Below are 21,793 nucleotides of genomic sequence, written 5' to 3'. Positions count from 1 at the left end.
GAAAATACTTCAAAGTGGAAATAATTGAATTTAATGGTTACCAAGATGCTAAGTTTCACTGACATCATTCGAGTTTGCAAATGCTTCTCCACACTTTTTCGTAACTTCTGACATATGTGACAATCTAAAACTTTTGATGGAATCGAAACTTTAGTTCATTTTTTAAATGTGGAGTAGTTAAAGTTGTATGCTTGTTATAATATATGGTTTGAGTGCTAACTTGATTCACATTTTCTAAGTTCGGGTGAGAATCTTCCCATTTTGAAGGACTGATGAATAATTGTCGAAAGTTTTCATTAGAAATAGCAGAAAAGTTGATGATAACGTGTGAAGGATGTCTAGAAGGCAATTTCAACACAATAAAGTGGTAATTTTCACTCTTTTCGGGGCTTGATTCTTAATTCTTTGGTTTGGGACAAAAATTTAAGTTTGTTTGGTTAGTATGTTTTCCATTATTTATAGTCCTAATGCTACTAGATATGGATTAAATTTTGATATTGGAATAATCATTAGAGATGTTAATGGAGCGAATATGAGACGGGTATGGCTAAACCTAAAATCCGTCCCATGAAGAAAATTTTAACCCATTACCTGCCCCACCCTGGTTAGATATTTTTCGGACTTCCCCCACCACGAATACGAAATGGGGCCGGGTAGACCCGCGAGACCCGTGAGACCCGAATTCTTTTTAAATGAAAACAATATTCTTCTTATCACATGACTGAATTATGAAACAAACAAGCCTCTAAATAAAACACAATAAAAAATTAATTCATGTATTCGACCATACTTAATAATAACAAACAAAGCATTTTCACGACATAATAAATTACATAAAAAAAGAGTTACTAGCTCTCCAAAAAAAAGTCTTGACATCCCCAAAAATAACTCATAACAGAACTTATATATCAATATAAAATCAGTGAGTAAGCAATATTTCAGACACATTTTTCAGGATCATCTTCCTCCACATATATGGGACGGGTATGGTAGGACCCATGACCCGCCCCATACCCAGACGGATCTGAAAAATTGGACACGAGACACGCTCCATGACCCATTTAGTATACCCAAACTTGTCCCAAACAGGACGGATTCATTGCGGATCTGAGTAAAACCCGGACTCATTGACATCCTAAATAATCCTCAAAAAGCTCGATAAATCCAGCCACCGTAGATTCAAACCAAGCCCAAGTTCTGTATCGGGCCAACAACAAACTTTTAAGGCCCATATTGAAGCTATGCTTCGAAACCGGAGAGAATCCATACTTATGTACGAAATTACAATACTGCCACTGACTAGGGCACATTTCTTTCTCGAGTTCACTTGCTCCCTCCAACACTCTTTTCATTTCCAAGTTCGAAGATCAGGCCCGAGTATGGCGTTGGCGTTCGACGAATTTGGTCGGCCGTTTATCATACTGAGGGATCAGGAGCAGAAGACCAGGTTGCGAGGTCTCGATGCGCAGAAATCGAACATTGCCTCCGCTAAAGCGGTAGCTCGGATACTACGAACCTCGCTCGGACCCAAAGGCATGGATAAGATGCTTCAGAGTCCCGATGGTGACGTCACTATCAGTAAGTGTGCAGTTATCGTGTTGATATTTGGTCTGATTGTGTCCATGTTTGGTTGTGAGGACTTGCTAGATTTTTTTAGTTGTTTTTCTTGTGGTCACTGGCAATGTTTGAGTTTGTAGTCCGTACTTTTTTTCATTTTTATCTGTGTTCCAGTTGTGTTGATTTGTGGAGCTCAATGATGAACTGTTCTGTCACTTGAGTAATTTTAATGAGAAAAATTTGATCTTGGAAATTTCTAGGCTTAATATGTGCACATGTGAATATAAGTGCTATGTATTAGTTTAATTTATTGATGTTTGTTGGTCGGAAATAAAAAAAATAAAAATCACAGTGGCATTCGTGATTAGGGTTTAAGGGGAGGTTTTTCGCTTGTGATTTTGTGCTGTGCATTTGGTGGACCCTTGGAGTACTCTATACCTTCCATGTGCTAAGAATAATGATTAAAGTACTAATCTTATTTTATACCACAGTAGCGATCTCAGATTTTGATCTAGCACTTGGATTGGTGTTTTTGCCGTGTTATTGATTATAGATAGAAATATCCTAGATCTATATGACTCACTCGATACTTTGGAATACTTAATGTGTGGGTGTCTACTTCCACATGAAATGGAGACACATAACGAAAACAGGAATGCCACTCACTCTTATCACTATTAGGAAAAGATAAATCTCGAAATTGTTGCATGATTTAGTTTTTCAACACGCGATTTTCACATAAAAGTTGCTCACTCTTTTTACTGTACGATATAGCAAATGATGGTGCGACAATCTTGGAGCAGATGGATGTTGATAATCAAATTGCTAAGCTGATGGTGGAATTGTCACGAAGTCAAGACTACGAGATTGGTGATGGAACAACTGGAGTTGTAGTCATGGCTGGTTCCCTCCTAGAACAAGCTGAGAAACTATTGGAGCGCGGAATTCATCCTATTCGGATTGCAGAAGGATATGAAATGGCTTCCAGGATTGCTTTTGAACATTTGGAGCATATAGCCCATAAATTTGAATTCAGTGCAACAGATGTTGAATCTCTTGTTCATACTTGTATGACAACTTTATCCTCCAAGATGTAAGTGCCATTTGTTATACCATATCTCAGATCATACCTCTTCACTAGTGTATCTTATAGTGTTCTTGGTCTTTTGCGCATGCTTCACGATCCTCCAATCCTATGCTATCCCTGTTTTTCAGGCGTTTATTTGTCCATGTATTCCAAATTCTTTGCTACAGTTTTGTATGACAGGCTTTTACTTATCATACTTGACATCATGAAGCAAATCGTGTGTTGAGTTCGTAGATTTATTTTATCTCCGTTCGTGTTCATTCTATTGATTTAATATTGGTATCTATGAGCTGTAATGTATCTTACAATTTACCTAAGTGTTCCGCTTTGATCCCTATTGTTTATCTTTCATTAAGTTCGAAATTTCGTTGATCTTTGTATTCTTCAAGTTCTTTGAAATCTCACGTGTGTGATACGTTGTCAGGCTTGAAAGTCAATTTCAGTAACAACAATGTTTCATCATTGCAACCTGTTATGGTTCACTTTATAATTTTATATGTGTTTTATTTTTGTTTCTTTTGCTTTTATTGTCTGTACTTAACATTTTGTGGGGTTTTAGGAAGCGGGTGGTGGCCGTGGGGCTGGTCTAGAGTATTTGAAATTTCCCCTTGATTTGCTTATGTTTTCTCGTGTAGGTATGCGAGCATCTAATGCTTCTGCATTATGTATATTGTATCATCCCCAAATTTGCTTTGCAGTGTGAATAGGTGCAAGCGGAGTTTGGCAGAGATTGCTGTTAAAGCAGTGCTCGCTGTTGCAGATTTAGAGAGGAAGGATGTCAATCTAGACTTGATTAAAGTGGAGGGAAAAGTCGGTGGCAAGTTGGAGGACACTGAACTAATTTATGGGATTATCGTGGACAAAGATATGAGTCACCCTCAGATGCCAAAACAAATTGAGGATGCGAAAATCGCCATTTTGACTTGTCCCTTTGAGCCTCCTAAGCCGAAGACTAAGCATAAGGTTGATATTGACAGTGTGGAAAAATTCCAAATATTACGTCAGCAAGAGCAAAAGTATTTTGATGATATGGTTCAAAAATGCAAGGTAACCTGACCATATTCAGTTGATTTTGGGATTGTTTGATGACATATGTTGGAGTTTAGGTGGTTGGAAGTAGCTACTGTTTGGGATTTCACTATGTTTGTTTGTAAAGAGAATTAAATGAGGTTCTGTCCTGCATCTTCTGTAGGAATGGGGACACTCTACCTGATTTTCCTCTCCCTTCTTTCCTTATTTTGTTGAACTGTGTCAGTTAAAATAAAGCAGGCATTACATTGATGGAACTCATTGGATTACAGGATGTTGGAGCTACCTTGGTCATTTGCCAATGGGGTTTTGATGATGAGGCAAACCACTTATTAATGAACAGAAATTTGCCTGCTGTCAGATGGGTTGGTGGTGTAGAGTTAGAACTAATTGCCATAGCAACGGGTTTGTTTCAGTTTTGTTGTTCTGGTTCTAAGTTGATTTTTGCCATACTATTTGATTCATGATTGCCAATGTTTCTCGACTTTGGCGCAGGTGGGAGAATTGTGCCAAGGTTTCAAGAATTGACACCAGAGAAACTAGGCAAAGTAATTTCTTCTACCTGTCTCTTTATTGTATATATTTTTACAATACCTGTAAGCTCTTCGGTTTGCAAGTTATTACATCTAACATCCCCTTGTCTTCAAATTGATTATGCATGGCAGGCTGGTTTGGTTCGTGAAAAAGCGTTCGGCACCACTAAAGATCGGATGATCTACATTGAGCACTGCGCAAATTCTAGGGCTGTAACCATATTTATCCGTGGTGGTGGGTTGTTTATTCCTCTTTTATCCATTCTTACTTTTTTGCTTTCTGCTCTGTGTGTTATGCCAATACCGTTGTGTTGGTTATTGTTTTTCACCTTATTTTGTGTAGCTACTTTTAATCAGTATTAGTTCAGAAATTGAGACGATATATTGATTATTTATGTGTATTAGGTAATAAGATGATGATAGAGGAAACAAAACGCAGTCTTCATGATGCATTGTGTGTTGCTCGGAATCTGATTCGCAACAATTCCATAGTGTATGGTGGTGGATCTGCTGAGATTTCTTGTTCAATTGCTGTGGAAGCCGCTGCTGACAAATACCCTGGAGTTGAGCAGGTGAGGCGTAGAAGCTAACATGTGATATATTTGCTTCTCGTTACTTGAACCTCTTAGGCTGAATTTTTACATGTTGTGTTCTCCAGTATGCCATTAGAGCATTTGCAGATGCATTAGATGCTATTCCCATGGCACTGGCGGAGAACTGTGGGCTACAGCCTATAGAAACATTATCAGCTGTCAGATCTCAGCAAATCAAGGTAATCTTGACCATCACCTATTAGGGTTTTTCCTTTTCTTTTTCCTTGGTGATGGAGCACCACCCCCGCACCCTAATTAGGCGATGTAGTCATTTATCTGCAAAGTAATTTATGAAATACTTCCTGCAGGAGAACAACCACTGCTGTGGTATCGATTGCAACGATGTGGGCACAAACGATATGCTAGAACAAAACGTATTTGAGACTCTCATCGGAAAACAACAACAGATTCTCCTAGCCACTCAAGTTGTCAAGATGATCCTAAAAATTGATGATGTAATCTCACCATCTGATTATTGATTTTATCGGTCAGGTACTTGATGCGACAATTTTGCTGTCTGTATGGTTGGTCATCCCGTGTTATATCGGTGTTTGCTGAAATGGTTGAATATTTACCATTAGATTCATTATTCAATCACTCGTCTTGAATTTTACTGAGGTTCGTTGTATCATTTTTGTTTCTTCTATGGAAGGCTTTAGGTCACTAAATTGAATTTTTTGTTTTTAAGTCAGCAATTTAAAGGCCAACCCCCATAAAAAAATTCAGCCTGTTTGGAGAATAATCTGCCTTAAGATTGTTAGGAAATTGCCAAGTTTTTTTTTCCTCCTAAATATGCAACTCATTAATGCATTTTTAACACATTATTTTGGGGCGACAACCTTTATGTGCTTCGTGTTTTGTGGGACAACTTTATATGTAAGGTATTGGTGGTACCAATTCAGACTCGATGGATCTGTCCAGTACATGCTTTGAGGCTGTCATTTTCTATCTACCGTGTTTGCTTAGGAAGCTATTCTCCACTCTTTCCTATCAACTATTATTCATTTTTAAGTAAAATTATGCATCATTTGAAATTTGAAAATCCGCACTTCATCATTTTAATTATATCACATATCTCTGACAAACTTTTCGGTTTAATTTACCAAAATCCGATGAATGTTACCGTAAGTTACTGGATCCTTACTATAGAACTTGTGTATGTTAAAATTTCAGCAAATGCATTTCAAGGCTAAAAGGGTTGCGGATTTGGTAGCTAGAAATAATTTTAATTGTAGAATATGTGATGTACATTCTTTTGACGTGTGTGATGAAATTAACATTTATCAAAACATGCACGTTAAATGTTCACGTAGAACTAGTTAAATCAATTGCAAACACTCGTACCAGCAGCTAATCAAAGTACAAATTTTGATGTAAATTCTTACGATAGCGGTCGCAAACTGATTCATGCGTTCAAACTCCGAAAGCAAAAAGGTGAAGGAAACGAGATTTAAAGCCACACAACATTAAAAGAATGCGACTTGCTTTTGCATGAAAATTCATTGAAAGATAAAAATATATTGATCTTTTACTGAAGTGGACGATGAATTAGCGTCTAAAATGGGGGACGGGATATTCCATTCATACGAAGCTGGATTGCTCTTGACCCTACTGTTAAATTGTATGACATAATGGGTCACACTATTCATCTCATATGCAACTACGGTCTGCGTACGCTGGCACTTGGATCATATGTATGCATCATTAATTTACTTGCAGTAAATGTCGACGGAGGCTTGAATTCTTGAATCTTGATATCCTATCTATGGGCCTATGCCTAAGTGGGCAACCCCGTGTCTTTGCCACCTCCATGTTGTCATAAATAAAGGGTTGGTGGTTTACATTTATGACTCCTTGGATCCCTTTCAAATGGTAACCATCCTTCCGATAACCAGTACACAAATCAGATATTTGTCGCATGCATGTCTTATGATAAAACATATGTCGATAATCATGTCATTATATTAGAAAATTTAGTATTAATTACTATCGTTTTTTTCCCTGGGGCCGGAACCCATCTCGACGATAAGAATCCTGAGTTCGCCCCTGATTTCATGTGAAAAGAGAATTACATGGCACCGTGTTAGATTTAGTGATAGTTGAGGAGTAAAGACAATAGGGTTTTAACTTTCTCTAGTTCTCAGAACCAGATCAGAGAGAGATACATTGAAGTTTCAATGAAATTTCGTCCAATGTGCTGTTATTGTCTTATTGACTGATGGGAATTCAATGCACAGACTAAAACGTGGTCCTTTCTGAAGTTTGTGAAGTGGCCTAAATGCTTTTTAGCTTTTGTCTTTTGTTAAATTGATTATCGGCCAATCATTCTCCATGTGAGGGAAACCCCCATGTGAGTCAATAATGTCACTCTTTACCTACTAATTTCTTGAATAATAACTTTATGTGAGATTGGAACGATATAGTTCACACAGAGTACAGAGAGAGATGTAATTCTTTGCTTGTTAAAATTTTTGTTCTGCTATAGTCTCATAGTGTCGAACTTGGAAATTATACGTGTCGTATGCATGATAAACGGACCAATGAAACCCATCCTTTTCTTTTTGAGTAGGAAGGGATTTGTCACAATTGAGTCCCGAGTAAGCTAAAGTCATATACCTAATGTAACATTTTAAACTCGATTAAATTTGACATTTTCTAGATCTTGTACTTGCGATTGTAGTCGGATCAGATATGATAGACATGGTGTAGCAGCTAAAACTAAACTTCCATATTGTTAAGATGTCCCACCTCGGTTGAATAGAGTTCTTGAGAGTTACATATATTGATTTGGACAATCTTATCTCATTTAGCTATATTTTGATGTTGAGTTAGATCCAAGTCTCAATCTTAACATGATATCAGAGCCCAGACCCACCGTTATATGTTGGACTGTCCATAGTTGAGTCATTCGTTAATGTCTCCACGCTCCAGTTGTTCATTTTGGGCGTGAGTATGTCACCTTTTAGTTAGTTTTTGGACTTGAGTTAGATTCAAGTCTCAATCTTTTAACACATATGTGCCTAAGATTTTTATCTTGCTCTAAGTGAAAAAGAGATAAAAACCAAGATATGGTTGAGTTATATCCACAAACGATTTAAGAGTTACGTTCATATTGCAAAATATTGAATAGGAAGCCGAACTCTAGCTAAGAACTTGATTTCTCATATTGAAATATTTCATTGATAAAGTTCCATGATCAACTCACCAGTCCTTGTTTACACTTGACTGACATTTATATAAGATATAATATACTTTCTTAAATGTTTGTCATTTTGAAAGGGACAGGCTGAGGTTGTTACAATTGGTAGTTAAGTAACCGAAACTGATACATCTCTAAAATTCAATTAATAGGCCAAATTCTGAAACCCCATTTGTTAATGGGCTTTCTTGAGGACACGGCCAGAAGGCGGCTAGCACCTTTTACCTTTCTTGCAGCTGAGTGCACCGGCTCCGTCGGTCATCGAGCTCACCAGGGACGATGGTCTCGCACTCAAGCTAGATGCCTTGGCGTAATTAGACGAGGCACCGGCACCAGATGGAGTGAAGAATGCCCCATTTAGCATAAGGTCTCCTTCTGATCTCCAATTCCACTGCTTCCATTTGCTTTCGGGTGCATCCTCGTGCTTGGTCACCTGAAAAAGCAAATTTTAGTGCCGATTTAGGAATTTAGGCGAAGGGGCGACTTTTCTAAATCGTCACCTCTTTATTTTCCACCCTGTCTGGTGCAAGAAATCTATTGCCTTGGCTGTTTATTGTAGGATCTGCACTGCCACCAATTGCATACATTTCCCAATGTGTGTAGTCATTATTCACCACATGAAAATACCCATGCCTGCATCTGCAAAACGTGGCAACAAAATCCTAAACTTTAGGCCCGAAACCAAATTTTTTACACCCTATGATCATGAGTTTTTAAGAAATATAAGTCTCATCGCCCTGTAATACCTTGGCATCCTCTGCACGAGCCCTTCTCCGAAATGGTTGAAAGCAATGGTTACTTGCATGTTCTTATCTTGTGTATAACTATCGCTATGCCCCAAAAGCATGACCTTGTCATGATGAGTCAAGTAATTATTCGACAACGTGATAGCCGTGGAGCCGTGGATGGCATCGATCAGGCCATCGCGACAATTAGACAACGTACAATGGTCGACCCAAACATGGCTCCCCCCGAATATCGACACCCCATCTCCGTCGGACACTGTCCTATATCCATAATGCTCGGGTGAATCCCTAACATACGCATTCCCCCCTTGCTTGCAATCATGTATATTTATTCCATGGATGATGATATTTGTTACAAATTGTATGGTGATGCACGGTCCTCCAGCTATGTGTACACTTGCTCCTCTCCCATCAATGGTTTTGAATGAGTTTAACATGAGTTCTTGTTTGAGTTTGATCACCATGTCACGGGCGAAAATGATCCACAATGGCTCGTTTTGGATGACACCATAACGTAAAGTTCCTGGCTTTGGATTCACTGCATCATCCCCCGAGTCCGTGACTACGTAAATCTTGCCATCTCTTCCACCGATTGCGTGTTTTCCAAACCCAATGGTGCAGTCCGCGAGTCTCTGGCGGTTCTTTTCCCAGTCAGGATCGCAACGCCAGCAATCGTCCATCGGGTTACCCGTGCTGCATGAGAGAAATCCCAAGTTCCTTCTTGATACATTGATTTTCCTGCAAAATACATACACTGTTACACTAAATGCATGTTATCGACCAAGACAATTTGGAAAAAAAAAATTAAATCATCATGTTTAACTAAATTCGAGAATTCAAGAATGTGTTTTGAGTCCATACTCATTGACTTCTCGGACTACTAGTTCAGGATCTTGAACTGGTGAAGATAATATGGAAGCTGCATTCAATAATAAAGGAAGTAATATAACAAAGAAAAGTGGGATTTTCATGTTTGGTGAAAATGGGGGGAAATTTGGAAAATGAAGAAGCCTGTGTCTAGTTTGGTTCGAGTTCGTTGCGATGATTTATATATAGGTTGGAAGAATTTAATGGATGGGCAATTTGGCCCTACTTTCTCTGTATGATTTGAAATTATGCATCTTTCCATGTGGATATGATGCAGTACATTCTCTTTTATGAAAAGATATAATATGAAATAACTATTTAATTCAAATATTTTAAATTTTGAACTATTCGAAATGACATGTTTAGATCGTCTCTAACAATTGTATCTATTTATAAATTTTGAACTAATCGAAATAGACTAAACCTCCTTTGCGACACTTTAGACTTGATGTTGGTGCAGGTTTCCATCAGCAATTAATGTTTTTAGTGTGGGAGCAACTATTAGAGATTACATTGGAATTATCTGCGTGGCTTCAGCCCAGTGTTCCATCCGGGTTCAGTGGTTGCTGCAGAACTCAATGCTATTCCGTTTGGTTTGAAGCTCGCTATGCAAGATCATTATTGCAATGTATGAGTGTTTTCAGATTCAGCTCACGCTGTTCTTGCGTTGATATGTCCTATGCGAACTCGATCAAATACTAGGTTGTGTTTGAATCGAGTAATTCAATATCGAATATTTTTTAAGTCGACTCGATTCTTTTGTATAGCTGACACCTTGTAATTATTTATATAACTTTGAAATTTAATTATTTAGTTTGGCTTCTAAATAAAAATTGTAGGCCCCCCACTTATTAAATGGCAAGGTAGGAAAAATAAATTCCACATGGTTTTGGGGTATGGCTTCTGATAAACCCGGCCAGTTTATATATTTATAAATTAAAAAAAAATTAATTCATGTATCGATGTTGGTCAATTTGATGACGTGGAATTTTTAATTGGGCCTGGGAGCAATGTTCTCCCATGTGGACAGTTCTCTGTTTTCGCGGCCCACTAAATGTTGTCGCATTTCAAAACAAATCTTAGCCACTATTATTATATTCGAATTTAAAGAAATATTATTTCTTTTAGTCGAATTGATGCATAATAATATGACTAGGTACAATTTTTATCATCTTCAAAGTAAACACTAGACAAGACATGATTAAAACTAACAATGTTATATGCAACATACTACGTATACATTCATGATAGGATTGAACGATTGTTGTTATAACAAAAGTTATAGTGGTTGATAACTGTGAAACTCAGATATTTTAAACGACACAACAATCAAAGAGTCATGTTTCTATATCTCTTCTTGCATGGACACTTGTTACTCCCCGACAATTAAAATATTTGAAATAGAAAGAACATATTGTCGTAGAATTAGAATATTATAATGAAAGATTGATTATAGATATTTTGAATTGATTTCTCCATTATCCTCTTTCCTAAGTTTTGGATATATTATACATTAGCCACAAGTTCAATAATTTGTTTGTGTTGGTTGAGTTGGGGAATGCACATGTGGAGGATAGGGTCATGTGTTACTCCATGATAGCAAAGAGCTACTAAGCACACCCATATTAGAAAGATGCCATGCTAATTTCTTGAAATTAATTATTTGTTCACATTCTTTTGCCATATCTAAAATAGGCAATGCCCAACTTCTCGAAATTAATCATTTGTTCAAAACTTTCTTTTGCTAATAAGAACATGCATTGCACGTAACTCGCACGGTTATCGAGGTCAGCGCGAGGTAAGGCCATCGACAATGAGTTTAGAGGAGGGGAGTCGTATCGAAATGCTTGTAGAAAATAGATGTTTATAACTCTTAAGAAGTGAATCTAACATTCGAATATGCTATATAAAAACAATGTTGGAGGCTTCAACATGATTTACTTTGTGTGGAAGATAAAACCAAGGTTTGAATTTGGTAGGGCACCCATTTCACAGATTGTAGGTCATAAACATTGTTTTAGTCATTTGGTCTGTCTAACAACTACAGTTTCTTTGTCATAATGTTTTTTTTAGTCATAACCATGGTTTTAGTCATTGGTCTGTCAGTACGCATAGAAAGATAACAACTACAGTTTCTTTGTCAAAATGTTTTTTTTTTTTACAAAAAAACTACTATAGCCATTCTTTCATTCATGGTCAAAATCATAAAAACCTTGACAAATGTCCTTTTTAGAAAAAATATTTACTGGCTGAGGCAAAGAGCTAAAGAATTTCTAACATTTTAATGATTCCACATCTCCTAAATCCTTCCTACCTTCTTCACAATCATTTGTTTCTATTTACATGAAATAGACATAGAAATACAGAGAGTAAATGCAGCAATGTTTGATGGTATCCACATGATTAATAATGTTAAATAAAACACAGATGTGCAGCAATAAACACGGGGGACGAGTTGTTACGTGAGATCGATATCGACCATCTCTGGGTTCGACCTCTCGGTTTGGTTTGCAACGAGCTCCACACCCAGTTGTCCTTTGTCACCCGCGCCGAATGCGTATAGTTTGTCAGATTCCGTGAGTGCAAAAGTATGAGCATTCCAGTATATGGAATTTGTGAGGCTGATCTGTACAACCCTTTCGTCCAAACGTTTTAGCGAGGATACGAGCTCCGGGCTCAGTATGTTTGAATGCCGGTTTCCCTGCGTTCAGAACAAAATCTTCACTTGTTAGCGTCGGATATATTGAGGTTTCCCTGCAACTGGATTTGGCTAAGCATTAATATCATTATAATAGAGTTTGTGAAGTCTAGTTTAAAATGCACTGTTAAATATTACATTCATATATATACATATGTATAGAGAGAGTGTCTTTGTCTATCGTTTATCCTGCAGTTTGAGAATGAACTTAAAAGAAATTATCACAAAAAATCAATTGGAATTTTGGAAAAGAACCTGCTCATCAGGAGCAGCGGTATCATGTCCGAGACTGGATGACTCTCCACATCCAAAGGAATAAACGTCGCCACTATCTGAGACGACAAAGGTTGTATAGTCACCAGTCGCGATATGAACTGCTTTGACATTACTTAGTGCTTCGACAACTTTAGGAACTGATTCACAATCTTCATTCCCATGGCCCAAGCAACCATATCGTCCCCAACCCCACGTGCAAACTCTTCCATCCTTTCCGACCACTGCAGCATGCCAGGCACCGGCTGCAACTACTGTTGGCTGAAGATTCAAATTTTGGAACTGTTCAATTATTCTCGGCTGTTTCTCATCAGTTCTAGAGCCGTGTCCAAGTTTCCCACCCAATCCACAACCCACAGAGTACACTGACCTGATATGTCAACCAAGAAGAGCAAGCCGTGTCAGAGAAGTAAAAAACAAAAGAAACCAAAGGAAATGGGCAAATTATGAAAAATTAAAAGTGATAATCGATTCTCACCCGAAACAGACCAAACCTTTTAAAAACATGTGCAGAAAGTTTCGAATAGCAACGACCAAATGTATCCAAGATTATCTATATTCTTTCCTTAAAACACTTACACAAACAATATTGACGGGGGTAGTTCCAGCCGGGACAAGGGGGAGGCATTTGTGCTAAGGAAGTTTGAAAGCTTACATGTAATTTTCTAAAATTTATATTTCCCTCCACCCCAAAATTCTAAGTAACAAAATAAGAGACTAACATGCCAGAGGTTTGACAAGCCAAAGCAAGAAGGTAGCAGTATCCAGCCGCAATTTGAACAACTGGTATATTTTCAAGCGCCCCCAGCAACAGACGGGGCTCCACGTCACTTGGCTCTGTTTGATGGCCAAGTTTGTTTTCATTTCCCCAAGAAAATGTGTAGACCCTGCCTTCTCTAGATAATATGGCGGTGAAGAAATTTCCAACAGCAGCTTGCACGACAAAGATGTCTTTCAGAGATTCGACAAGTTTGGGAGTAGTTACTAATGTATTTCCTAGAGCCCCATATTCTGCTTCCCCAAATGAATCTTTTCCAGAGGCATAGACCCGTCCCGTTTCACTAATTAGCATTGTACGATCAGCCCCTGCTGCCGCATGAATAATACGAATGCCTTGCAAGGATCTGCGTCACAAAAAGAACACTTACATTATTATATCAGCAACCCTTGTGTTACAGTTGTCAACTTCAATAACGGTAAATTAGGAACCTGATTAGGTGAGGTCTCGCATCCTCATTCATGGTTCCATGTCCAAGTTGTCCTGAGCTATTTGAACCAAATGAATAGACGGCTCCTTTAGAAGTCACGACAATGCTATGGCCAGGACCGGCTATTGCTTGTGACTTCTCCCGCCTATAACATGCTTCTCCAGCCAGCAAGTATCTCAAGACTAGTTTCCAAGATCCCCCACATCTTTGTTTCAAATCTTGACGCTGCTCTAATGTCATAGGTTTAAAAATAGCTCTCTTCTGGCACATGTCAAGAGCTGCAAGCTCTGATAATGAGAGCTCATGGTCGGGGGAAAAGTACGCTGGCTGCCTAAAGAAGGAACATGTTACCTGCAAAAAGAATCATGATAATCAGCAGCATCATCAATTCGAACATCAAACTCGAGGGGCTTATAAGAATATATAGTCAAAACACACTTGCCTCAAGTTTTGCAAGATCTTGGGCATCCAGATTACAGCCGGTAAGGACATGAAGAACGATGGAAGGGTTGGCAGACAATGGAAACTCCCCAGGGCTCACATTTCCAAAACAATGACGTTGTTGCCTCTGATATGTTACAGGAGGGGGAGACAGTGAAGTAATTGTTTGCTCTGCAATGTTATGGTATTGAACACTCGAGGTTCCACCGGTAGAGGCATCCATGAGCACCACTTACTCCTGCAGTGCCCGACTAGGGGAAATGAATATTGAATTCTCCGCAAAACAAACGCACCTGCATAGATTTTCATATATCTTTCACCATTATGTCACATTATTCGAATTCAAGCTCAATTCACCAAAGAAGCCAGCCCTTATCATGATGGAGCGAGACATACCTTTGAGTTATGAGTTGACCAGAGAATTTTTATCGAAACCTGCAGTAAAACAATAAAGTCATCAAAAAACGTACCTTGATTGAACAATACCATACAATACCAAACTACATTGTTCATACAAGTCCAGATCATTGCATGTAAATTCCCACATCAACATTGTCACTCGGTGTTATTCAGTGGTGTAAAAAGTTGTTAAAGAACTAATGCAGGTTCACCAAGCAAGCAATACATCGTGGACAATTAAACTGAAATAATCATAAAGTCGCAAGCCCATCTGAGGAATCGAAGAAATCATATCTTACAATCAAACAAGAAGAATCAAAGCAAATAGTATCTTGCAATCAAACACTTAGCAATTGCATCTTCACAAGAAAGGTTACTTCTAAATTATACGTCTGCCGTAAATAAAGAATACTGTGCCTTGAAGCACACCAAAAGTTCCATATAGCATATTCCACAACCAAAAGAAAGGAATTTTCAAACCGAAAAGGTAAAAATAAAAAACACTCATCATCAAGAAAATCCCAAAGGTTTGCAATACCCAAATTCAGATAGTGAATTAATTTAAAACATTAATAATGATCGGATAACAATTAGACAAGAGTGATCACCACAATCAACCACTTCCACACACAATTTGACCACAAAAGTCCCAATCTTTAACAATCCACGTGTCAAAGGATCTTCAGATGATCAATAAAAACAAGTCCGATTCTTCATTCAACACCAAAGATCAAGTGACAATTTACACAACTGCAATAAACAAAGCATATTTCCGTACATCGGATATATAAACAGATCAATAAACAAAACTCAGAAACGTAGTTCACATGCAAAAGGGGCCAATGATTCCTCAAAACCCATGTGACATCAGTTGAAAAAATCACCAAAAACAGTCACAATTCCGATCAAAAGGAAGAATCTTGAATTGGGTCTCTATCTGATCAAGCGATTTTAGTGGTGATATTTTCCGGTGATTTTCAGATATGATATGATTAAAGGTTAAAAAAAATGGTTCTCTAGATGGGATGTTTTCTTTGAAGAAATCTCTGTTGAGAGATGTAGATAAAAGATAAAAGAAATAGTTGCGGAGAAAAGATAGTATGCGAGTGAATATGTGAAGTTATTTATATAAGCCTTTATTTTCTCCTTCGGATGGAGTGTAATTTAGAAGGAACACAAAAAAATTGAGGTGTCAGCTTATTTTGATTTATGGCTTCTGCATCTTCTCTCTCCTTTTTTTTTTCTTAAAAGGTTTACATATGGTGGTTTTTTTTAATCCAAACTGAAAGTTAAATCGAGAGATGTGCATAAATAAATAAAAATCCGAGAAAAAGATATCAAACACCAATCCTCATAACATACTCCACAATATTTTAGTGATTGAGAATCGATCACACGATGCCGGGGAATATCAACTCACGTCATCCTAAGTTTTACCAATTTGTCTATGCCTCCGAGACTGTTTGTGAGTCTTCTCGGATACACATGTGTTTTTTATATGTAAAAATTGTATTTTTAAGTCAAAAATTACCAATTTTCCTTTTCCTAAATATTGATACATGTTAATTTAAATCTGCATCGGAAAATGATTTGAAGTACATAAAAATATACCCTAGGGCTTGGACAAATTTGGGAATGACCTTCTCGTAAATAAGACATCCAAAAAATTTTAAAATACGTGCAAAAAAAAAAAAGACTCAAATACCACTGCGGTATTCATAAACAATAACACACAAATGCCGACAAGACTCAAATCAGCAGTTCACAAGCAGCAGTTCAAATGTAGCAGAAAAGGCTCACAACAACATAAAATAAATCCAAATGAGCCATAACAACTACAAATCACTATACAGAAGCACGTGGCATCACCTTGGTTAATAGAGGCTGACATAAAACAGACCAACCTCCAAAATAATAAAAGTGGATTAATCAGGAGACTTCAACTCTGGCCACCGAGAAATCCTATCTCAGTCACGAGCTCCACGGGCAAAACCTTCTCCTGTTGTTGCAAAACTGCTTTGGATTACAACAGGAGAATATGAGCCAATAAACGGTACGACGACAACATGAGTAATGCTCGAACAACAACACATAAGGGAGTTGCATCGTCATGCAACTAAACCGTCCTATCAAGTATGAAAGGTATACCGTGTTGTGTCCAATCAAATACCACGACTCGGCCTCCATACAGCCGATAACGATACAATCGGAAGGCACAATAAATAACAATATATAATGTCAATATTTCAAGTACATATCACACAGAAAATATATCAAGAAAATAAACAATAATAATTTCAGTATCAAAGATAACTCGACTTAAAACCCGCCAGCTGATTTCGAAATAACCACGTCTGTCAAGAATACAATATAACAAGATGAAAGAGTCAAAAGAGTGATAGCGTGAATGCCATAATATCATTCCGTAAAATTATGTCAAATAATTTAACATAAAATCAACAAAGCATTTAACAACTCATATAACTTCACACATTAACAACTATAAAACATATAAATATGTCTAAAACATAATTTATATGTTACGTTCATATGTTACCGAACTGTAAGATACATAAACCGACTTTAACCACAACAATCTCAACTTTAATCTCCTCGGTCTAACAAATAAGATAACATGTCTAATAAATTCACAATTCGTCCACAAAACTAAAATAATAAATGTATTTCCCAAAAATTACTCAAGTTGAATTTATTTACTAAAAATCCAACTTATCAATTTAATTATCAAAATTTCGTCATAATATTCTAAATCTTTGACCAAGTTGCATATTATATCCAACGACTCGTTTAAATTTATAACTTTCAACCAATGCGGTTTTATTAAATAATTATTGCTCAAATCAATTACAACAATTTTGAAAATCAACTAAATAATTATAATTCAAAAAAATAATCGCACAATTAATACGATAGTAACTCATGCCCATTTATCCCGGTTTTGCATTTAATTAGTACTTGTGTACTATTTAAACTTTATATGTATTTTATATCATTTAAATCTCAGATATTTTAAAATACATATTTTTAACAGACTTTCAGAATTCATTTGGCATAATTATTATTTTAATTAATCAACCCAATGATTATTTCTAATTATACCAAATTATCGGATAATTACCTTTAGGGCTTTATAGGGGGAGTGTTGATTTTAGACTTTTAATGACTGTTACGGAGAGTATATAATATAGACTTTTATATATCATATAAAAATTTGGTGGTAGTTAATATAAATGTTTTGTAGAGTTTTAAAAAGTATGTGGTGTTCAAACTTGATTTTTAAATACTCTACAAAAATCTATAGGTATTCAAAATGTCAATATATAATTAATGACTTCATGAAATTATATTAAATAAAAAAATTAAAACTTAAAGTACAACTATAAAATGTCAAAAATGTATTTGATTCAATTTAAATATTTTGATTGACATTTAATTCAGAAATCTATTAAACTCACATACTCATTATTGGGTGCAATAATTTTTCATGTTGGGTATAACAAATGAAACATGGTACATGAGCTGTTGTACGATTTAAAAGATTTGAGTTGCACCTTTACTACTAGCTATATTTTTTGGTAAATCGGCAAGAGCTCGGTCCCACAATTGATATCAGATCCAATGTCACGAGTTCGATTTTCATTGTTTGTAATGAGTGCAACAATTATTGAGAGAGAGATTGTTGGGTGCAATAATTGTCCATGTTGGGTATAACAATTGAAACGTGATGTTTGAGGTATTGTACGATCTAAAAGATTTGAGTTGCATTCTTACCACTAACTATAGCTTTGGGTAAAGCGGCAAGCGCTCGGTCCTGCACTCGCTTTCATTTCTATTAAAAATAATATCAATAAAACACAAAATTTTCATTCTTTTCTCCTCCATATGTTTTTCTTTTATTTGAAATTTTTTAGAACATATTTTTTTATTACTAACAATAATTTAAAATCTAAATTACCCGTTCATTTTATTTTTTGAGTTTCAATAACAAGGCAAAAACTTGTGTGAGACGTTCTCACATGTCGTATTTTGTGAGATAGATATCTTATTTGGGTCATCCATGAAAAAGTATTAATTTTTATGCTAAGAATATTATTTTTTATTGTGAATATCGGTAGGGTTGACCCGTCTCACAGATAAAGATTCGTGAGACCGTCTTACAAGAGACATACTTCAATAACAAAACCTCGTAAAATTTAAAATTATATTTATTAAAATTTTTAATAAAAATTTATTACACTACATAAAAAAATTATAATATTTTATTGGCCCATAAATTGAAAATAATAATTATTTTTGATAAGTAAAATTTATTTTATATTAATTATTATATAACATTTGATGTTTAATTATTTTCTATAATTTTAGTTAACATACATTATATATATGTGTGATTGATACATTTTAAAAGTTTATCCACTTATAAGAATAGCTATAATAAATTAAATATATTAACATTTTTAAAGTTACACTAATTGCAAATATTTTAACATAATTTGTGGAGACCCGAACCAAATTCTTATTTTTAATCACTATTAAGATCTAATATAGAAATTAAGAAAATGTGGGACATAAATTTTTTTTAAAAAAAATTACATGAGTGCGCAACAATGAAATAAATCTTATTTCAGATATAAGATCCATATCTAGGTCTATGATACAAGTCCTGTACAAAAGTGATTCATAATGACTATTGTTCATTTACTACATGTCAAGTAATGGAACAGATTCACTTCTAAGTCCGGATCTCCACGCTAATCTTGACTCTCTCTTATCCTCTTCCTGACCCTGATCCTGTCCCACCTGTTGTCATGCACACATACAAACAAGATAACAGCCGGATAACTCCGGTGAGATATAATCCCAGTATAAATCATGTATACATGCAATTATATAAAACATGTACAAAAGCATATAACAGTTATCAATAACATGTATCAATTCTGAAAACATGAAAGGATATAACACTGTAAATCAACTCCTGACTCGACTCATCTCTAATCTAGGGATCCCAGTTTCTGGACATTAACACATCTATCGAATCTCAGCGATAGGAATGAATCAACTCATAAGCGACATCGATATAATTTACACGTCCAGTGCCTTGGCGAATCAGCCGAAGACTTGGCGAATCAGCCAACGACTAGGCGAATCAGCCTATGACTCAATACATCAATCAATAGCCCAAGTGTATCAATCTCATTCAATTCCAATTATCAATGCAATAAAGTAAAGTATGTGATTTAGGGAAACTCAAGTCAAATCTAACTCGAGTTGTGCAATCCCGGATCAACATTGATTTATACCTTTTTTTCTGTCAAATTCTCGAACTCAAGCCTGTCAATACTCAATCTGGCAATGACAATATCGAGGAGTATAGTATCAATACACCACTCAAATCAATACTGGATATAATCAGAACTAAATCAAATTCTGGTTTCAACGGCATAATCGCACAATCTCACTATATCTAGCAATACAATTATCAACTGATATCAATCTCAACTCATAATCAATCACAATACAAATCTGATATCAAATCTCAATCAAATCCCTTCCGAAAATAATAACAATTTCATACGGTATCTGTTCTTCAATCCGGTTTTACTTATACGATGTCTACTATGTCAAGAACACCATATATGAATCCTATCCGATTCTGGCAATCCCATAATTTCAATTCATATCAAAACATAGTAAAACTTACGTCTTGTCGAAGCCTGTAACGAGAGGTTCACGAAATTATGTTCGGATCTAAATTCTGACGGACGGATGTGGTGCAAATGTCAAATTCCTAACATAAAAGACGTAAGGATTTCCAACCATTCCTCGGTTCTTCTCTCTGCTGGTTTTTGAAGGAACAAATCGAAATGATACATATATATATATACCATGCATTCTCAAGAAAATGTGGCACAACTCTTTGCACTGCACGTCTCGCGCGTATGCGCGACCATCCCCGACGCATATGCGCGAGCCCTACTGTCTCGGCGCATACCCATGTCAGCTACTCGCGCATGTGCGCGCCTCCTCTCCGCGCTTATGCCCTAGATATTCTGGACTCGGCACTTCTACAGTTCACCCTCTCGCGCATATGCGCGCCCTGTCTCGCGCATATGCGCGAGATGTTCTGTCTCGCGGCTGCAGCTCCTGGACTCCTCGCGCATATGCGCGAGACCATACTGGCTCGGCATATGGCTTCCGCGCATATGCGCGCCACTCTTTGGCGCATGTGCGCGCAATGTTCTGGCCTCGACTTTGGATTTCTACCCAATTACTTTAATCCATGTCTAATTAAAGTGCTATAATCTCGGGCATTACACCGACCCTAATTACTTTTGGTCTCTAAACTACACCTTTTTTTGGCAAAAAATACGGCTATCCATATTATCATTTTTTATTAAAAAAACTGAATATAATAAAATTAAAAATAAGCTTTGAAGCCAAAAGAAATAAAAAAAATTAATATAAATTATGAACTTCTATGATTTAAAATGTTAAAGACGCTTGTTATTACTTACTATATCTCTTTTTTTTTCTTCTTGATTGTTATAACTCTCTGCTAGGAGAACGATGACAAATTGCGCTTATGTCGTTGTACGATTTAAAATATTATAGTTATATTGTTATCACTAGTTATAATTTTTGATAATGTGACAAAAATCCTATGAAACTGTCAAATCACCTAATTTGAATATCAGCTTTCTCTAAATAATTCAAGGAAATAATACCGAAAATAAAACAAAAGTCAACTGTTATGTACGTATTAGTACAAACTTTAGTTACTTGGTTAGGTACGAAAGTTTCAAAGTCGTCGACTGATACACACAAACATAAGTCTATAAAAGGAGGCATAAAGTTATGGATATGATATATATAACACAGCACTTATAAATCAAATCATCGTATATATATAACTCGGAAGGCCGGAGAAATGACACCGCCACCATCGACAGCCGTTCCACCTGTGGTGGCGCTTGCGGCTCGGATGATCACTTTCATTTGCCTACTGGTTTCGGCTGTCGTCATGGTCACCAACAAGATCGACGCCGAGTCGATCAAGTTCAGTGACTTTTATGTTTACCGGTTAGTTTACATCATTTTTTTAAAATCAAATTATACTTGAACCCACGATTATATATATA

At 36.4% G+C, this 21,793-nt stretch overlaps 3 protein-coding genes across 13 annotated transcripts; 1 reads left to right on the top strand and 2 right to left on the bottom strand.

Moving 5' to 3' along the window:
- Positions 1 to 1,307: 1,307 nt before the first annotated feature.
- On the top strand, positions 1,308 to 5,584 carry LOC140983130 (T-complex protein 1 subunit epsilon-like). 2 transcript variants are annotated; one of them, XR_012176388.1, is made up of 10 exons: positions 1,308 to 1,578; positions 2,332 to 2,650; positions 3,343 to 3,691; positions 3,946 to 4,078; positions 4,169 to 4,221; positions 4,339 to 4,441; positions 4,612 to 4,778; positions 4,865 to 4,978; positions 5,108 to 5,346; positions 5,381 to 5,584. XR_012176388.1 is itself a non-coding variant. In XM_073450046.1 (9 exons), exons 1-9 carry the CDS (start codon positions 1,380 to 1,382, stop codon positions 5,276 to 5,278), a joined length of 1,608 nt encoding a protein of 535 aa, XP_073306147.1. In that variant the 5' UTR covers positions 1,308 to 1,379; the 3' UTR covers positions 5,279 to 5,584. The 2 variants fall into 2 exon arrangements, 1 of the variants encoding a protein (XP_073306147.1); XM_073450046.1 differs by having other exon boundaries at positions 5,108 to 5,584.
- Positions 5,585 to 7,944: 2,360 nt separating this feature from the next.
- LOC140983611 (probable pectate lyase 5) lies at positions 7,945 to 9,781 on the bottom strand. The gene is made up of 4 exons (XM_073450730.1): positions 9,606 to 9,781; positions 8,745 to 9,482; positions 8,499 to 8,637; positions 7,945 to 8,431 (listed from the first exon to the last, which is right to left on the bottom strand). The coding sequence occupies exons 1-4, from the start codon at positions 9,713 to 9,715 to the stop codon at positions 8,210 to 8,212; spliced, it is 1,209 nt and encodes a 402-aa protein (XP_073306831.1). The 5' UTR covers positions 9,716 to 9,781; the 3' UTR covers positions 7,945 to 8,209.
- A 2,056-nt stretch (positions 9,782 to 11,837) lies between these two features.
- On the bottom strand, positions 11,838 to 15,742 carry LOC140983610 (ultraviolet-B receptor UVR8-like). Of its 10 annotated transcripts, XM_073450723.1 has the most exons (8): positions 15,458 to 15,741; positions 15,239 to 15,380; positions 14,628 to 14,666; positions 14,233 to 14,524; positions 13,792 to 14,141; positions 13,305 to 13,706; positions 12,565 to 12,952; positions 11,838 to 12,312 (listed from the first exon to the last, which is right to left on the bottom strand). In XM_073450723.1, the coding sequence occupies exons 4-8, from the start codon at positions 14,452 to 14,454 to the stop codon at positions 12,070 to 12,072; spliced, it is 1,605 nt and encodes a 534-aa protein (XP_073306824.1). In that variant the 5' UTR covers positions 14,455 to 14,524; positions 14,628 to 14,666; positions 15,239 to 15,380; positions 15,458 to 15,741; the 3' UTR covers positions 11,838 to 12,069. The 10 variants fall into 10 exon arrangements, with proteins under 10 accessions (XP_073306824.1, XP_073306822.1, XP_073306827.1 ...); XM_073450721.1 differs by having other exon boundaries at positions 14,233 to 14,469; positions 15,239 to 15,742; XM_073450726.1 differs by lacking the exon at positions 15,239 to 15,380 and having other exon boundaries at positions 14,233 to 14,469; positions 15,441 to 15,742.
- Positions 15,743 to 21,793: the final 6,051 nt, after the last annotated feature.

The sequence above is a fragment of the Primulina huaijiensis genome, chromosome 8 (genome assembly GCF_012295235.1).
Source record: "Primulina huaijiensis isolate GDHJ02 chromosome 8, ASM1229523v2, whole genome shotgun sequence".
Lineage (NCBI taxonomy): Eukaryota > Viridiplantae > Streptophyta > Magnoliopsida > Lamiales > Gesneriaceae > Primulina > Primulina huaijiensis.
Note: the sequence above shows the minus strand (reverse complement) of the source record. Positions and strands in the feature narration are given on the sequence as shown.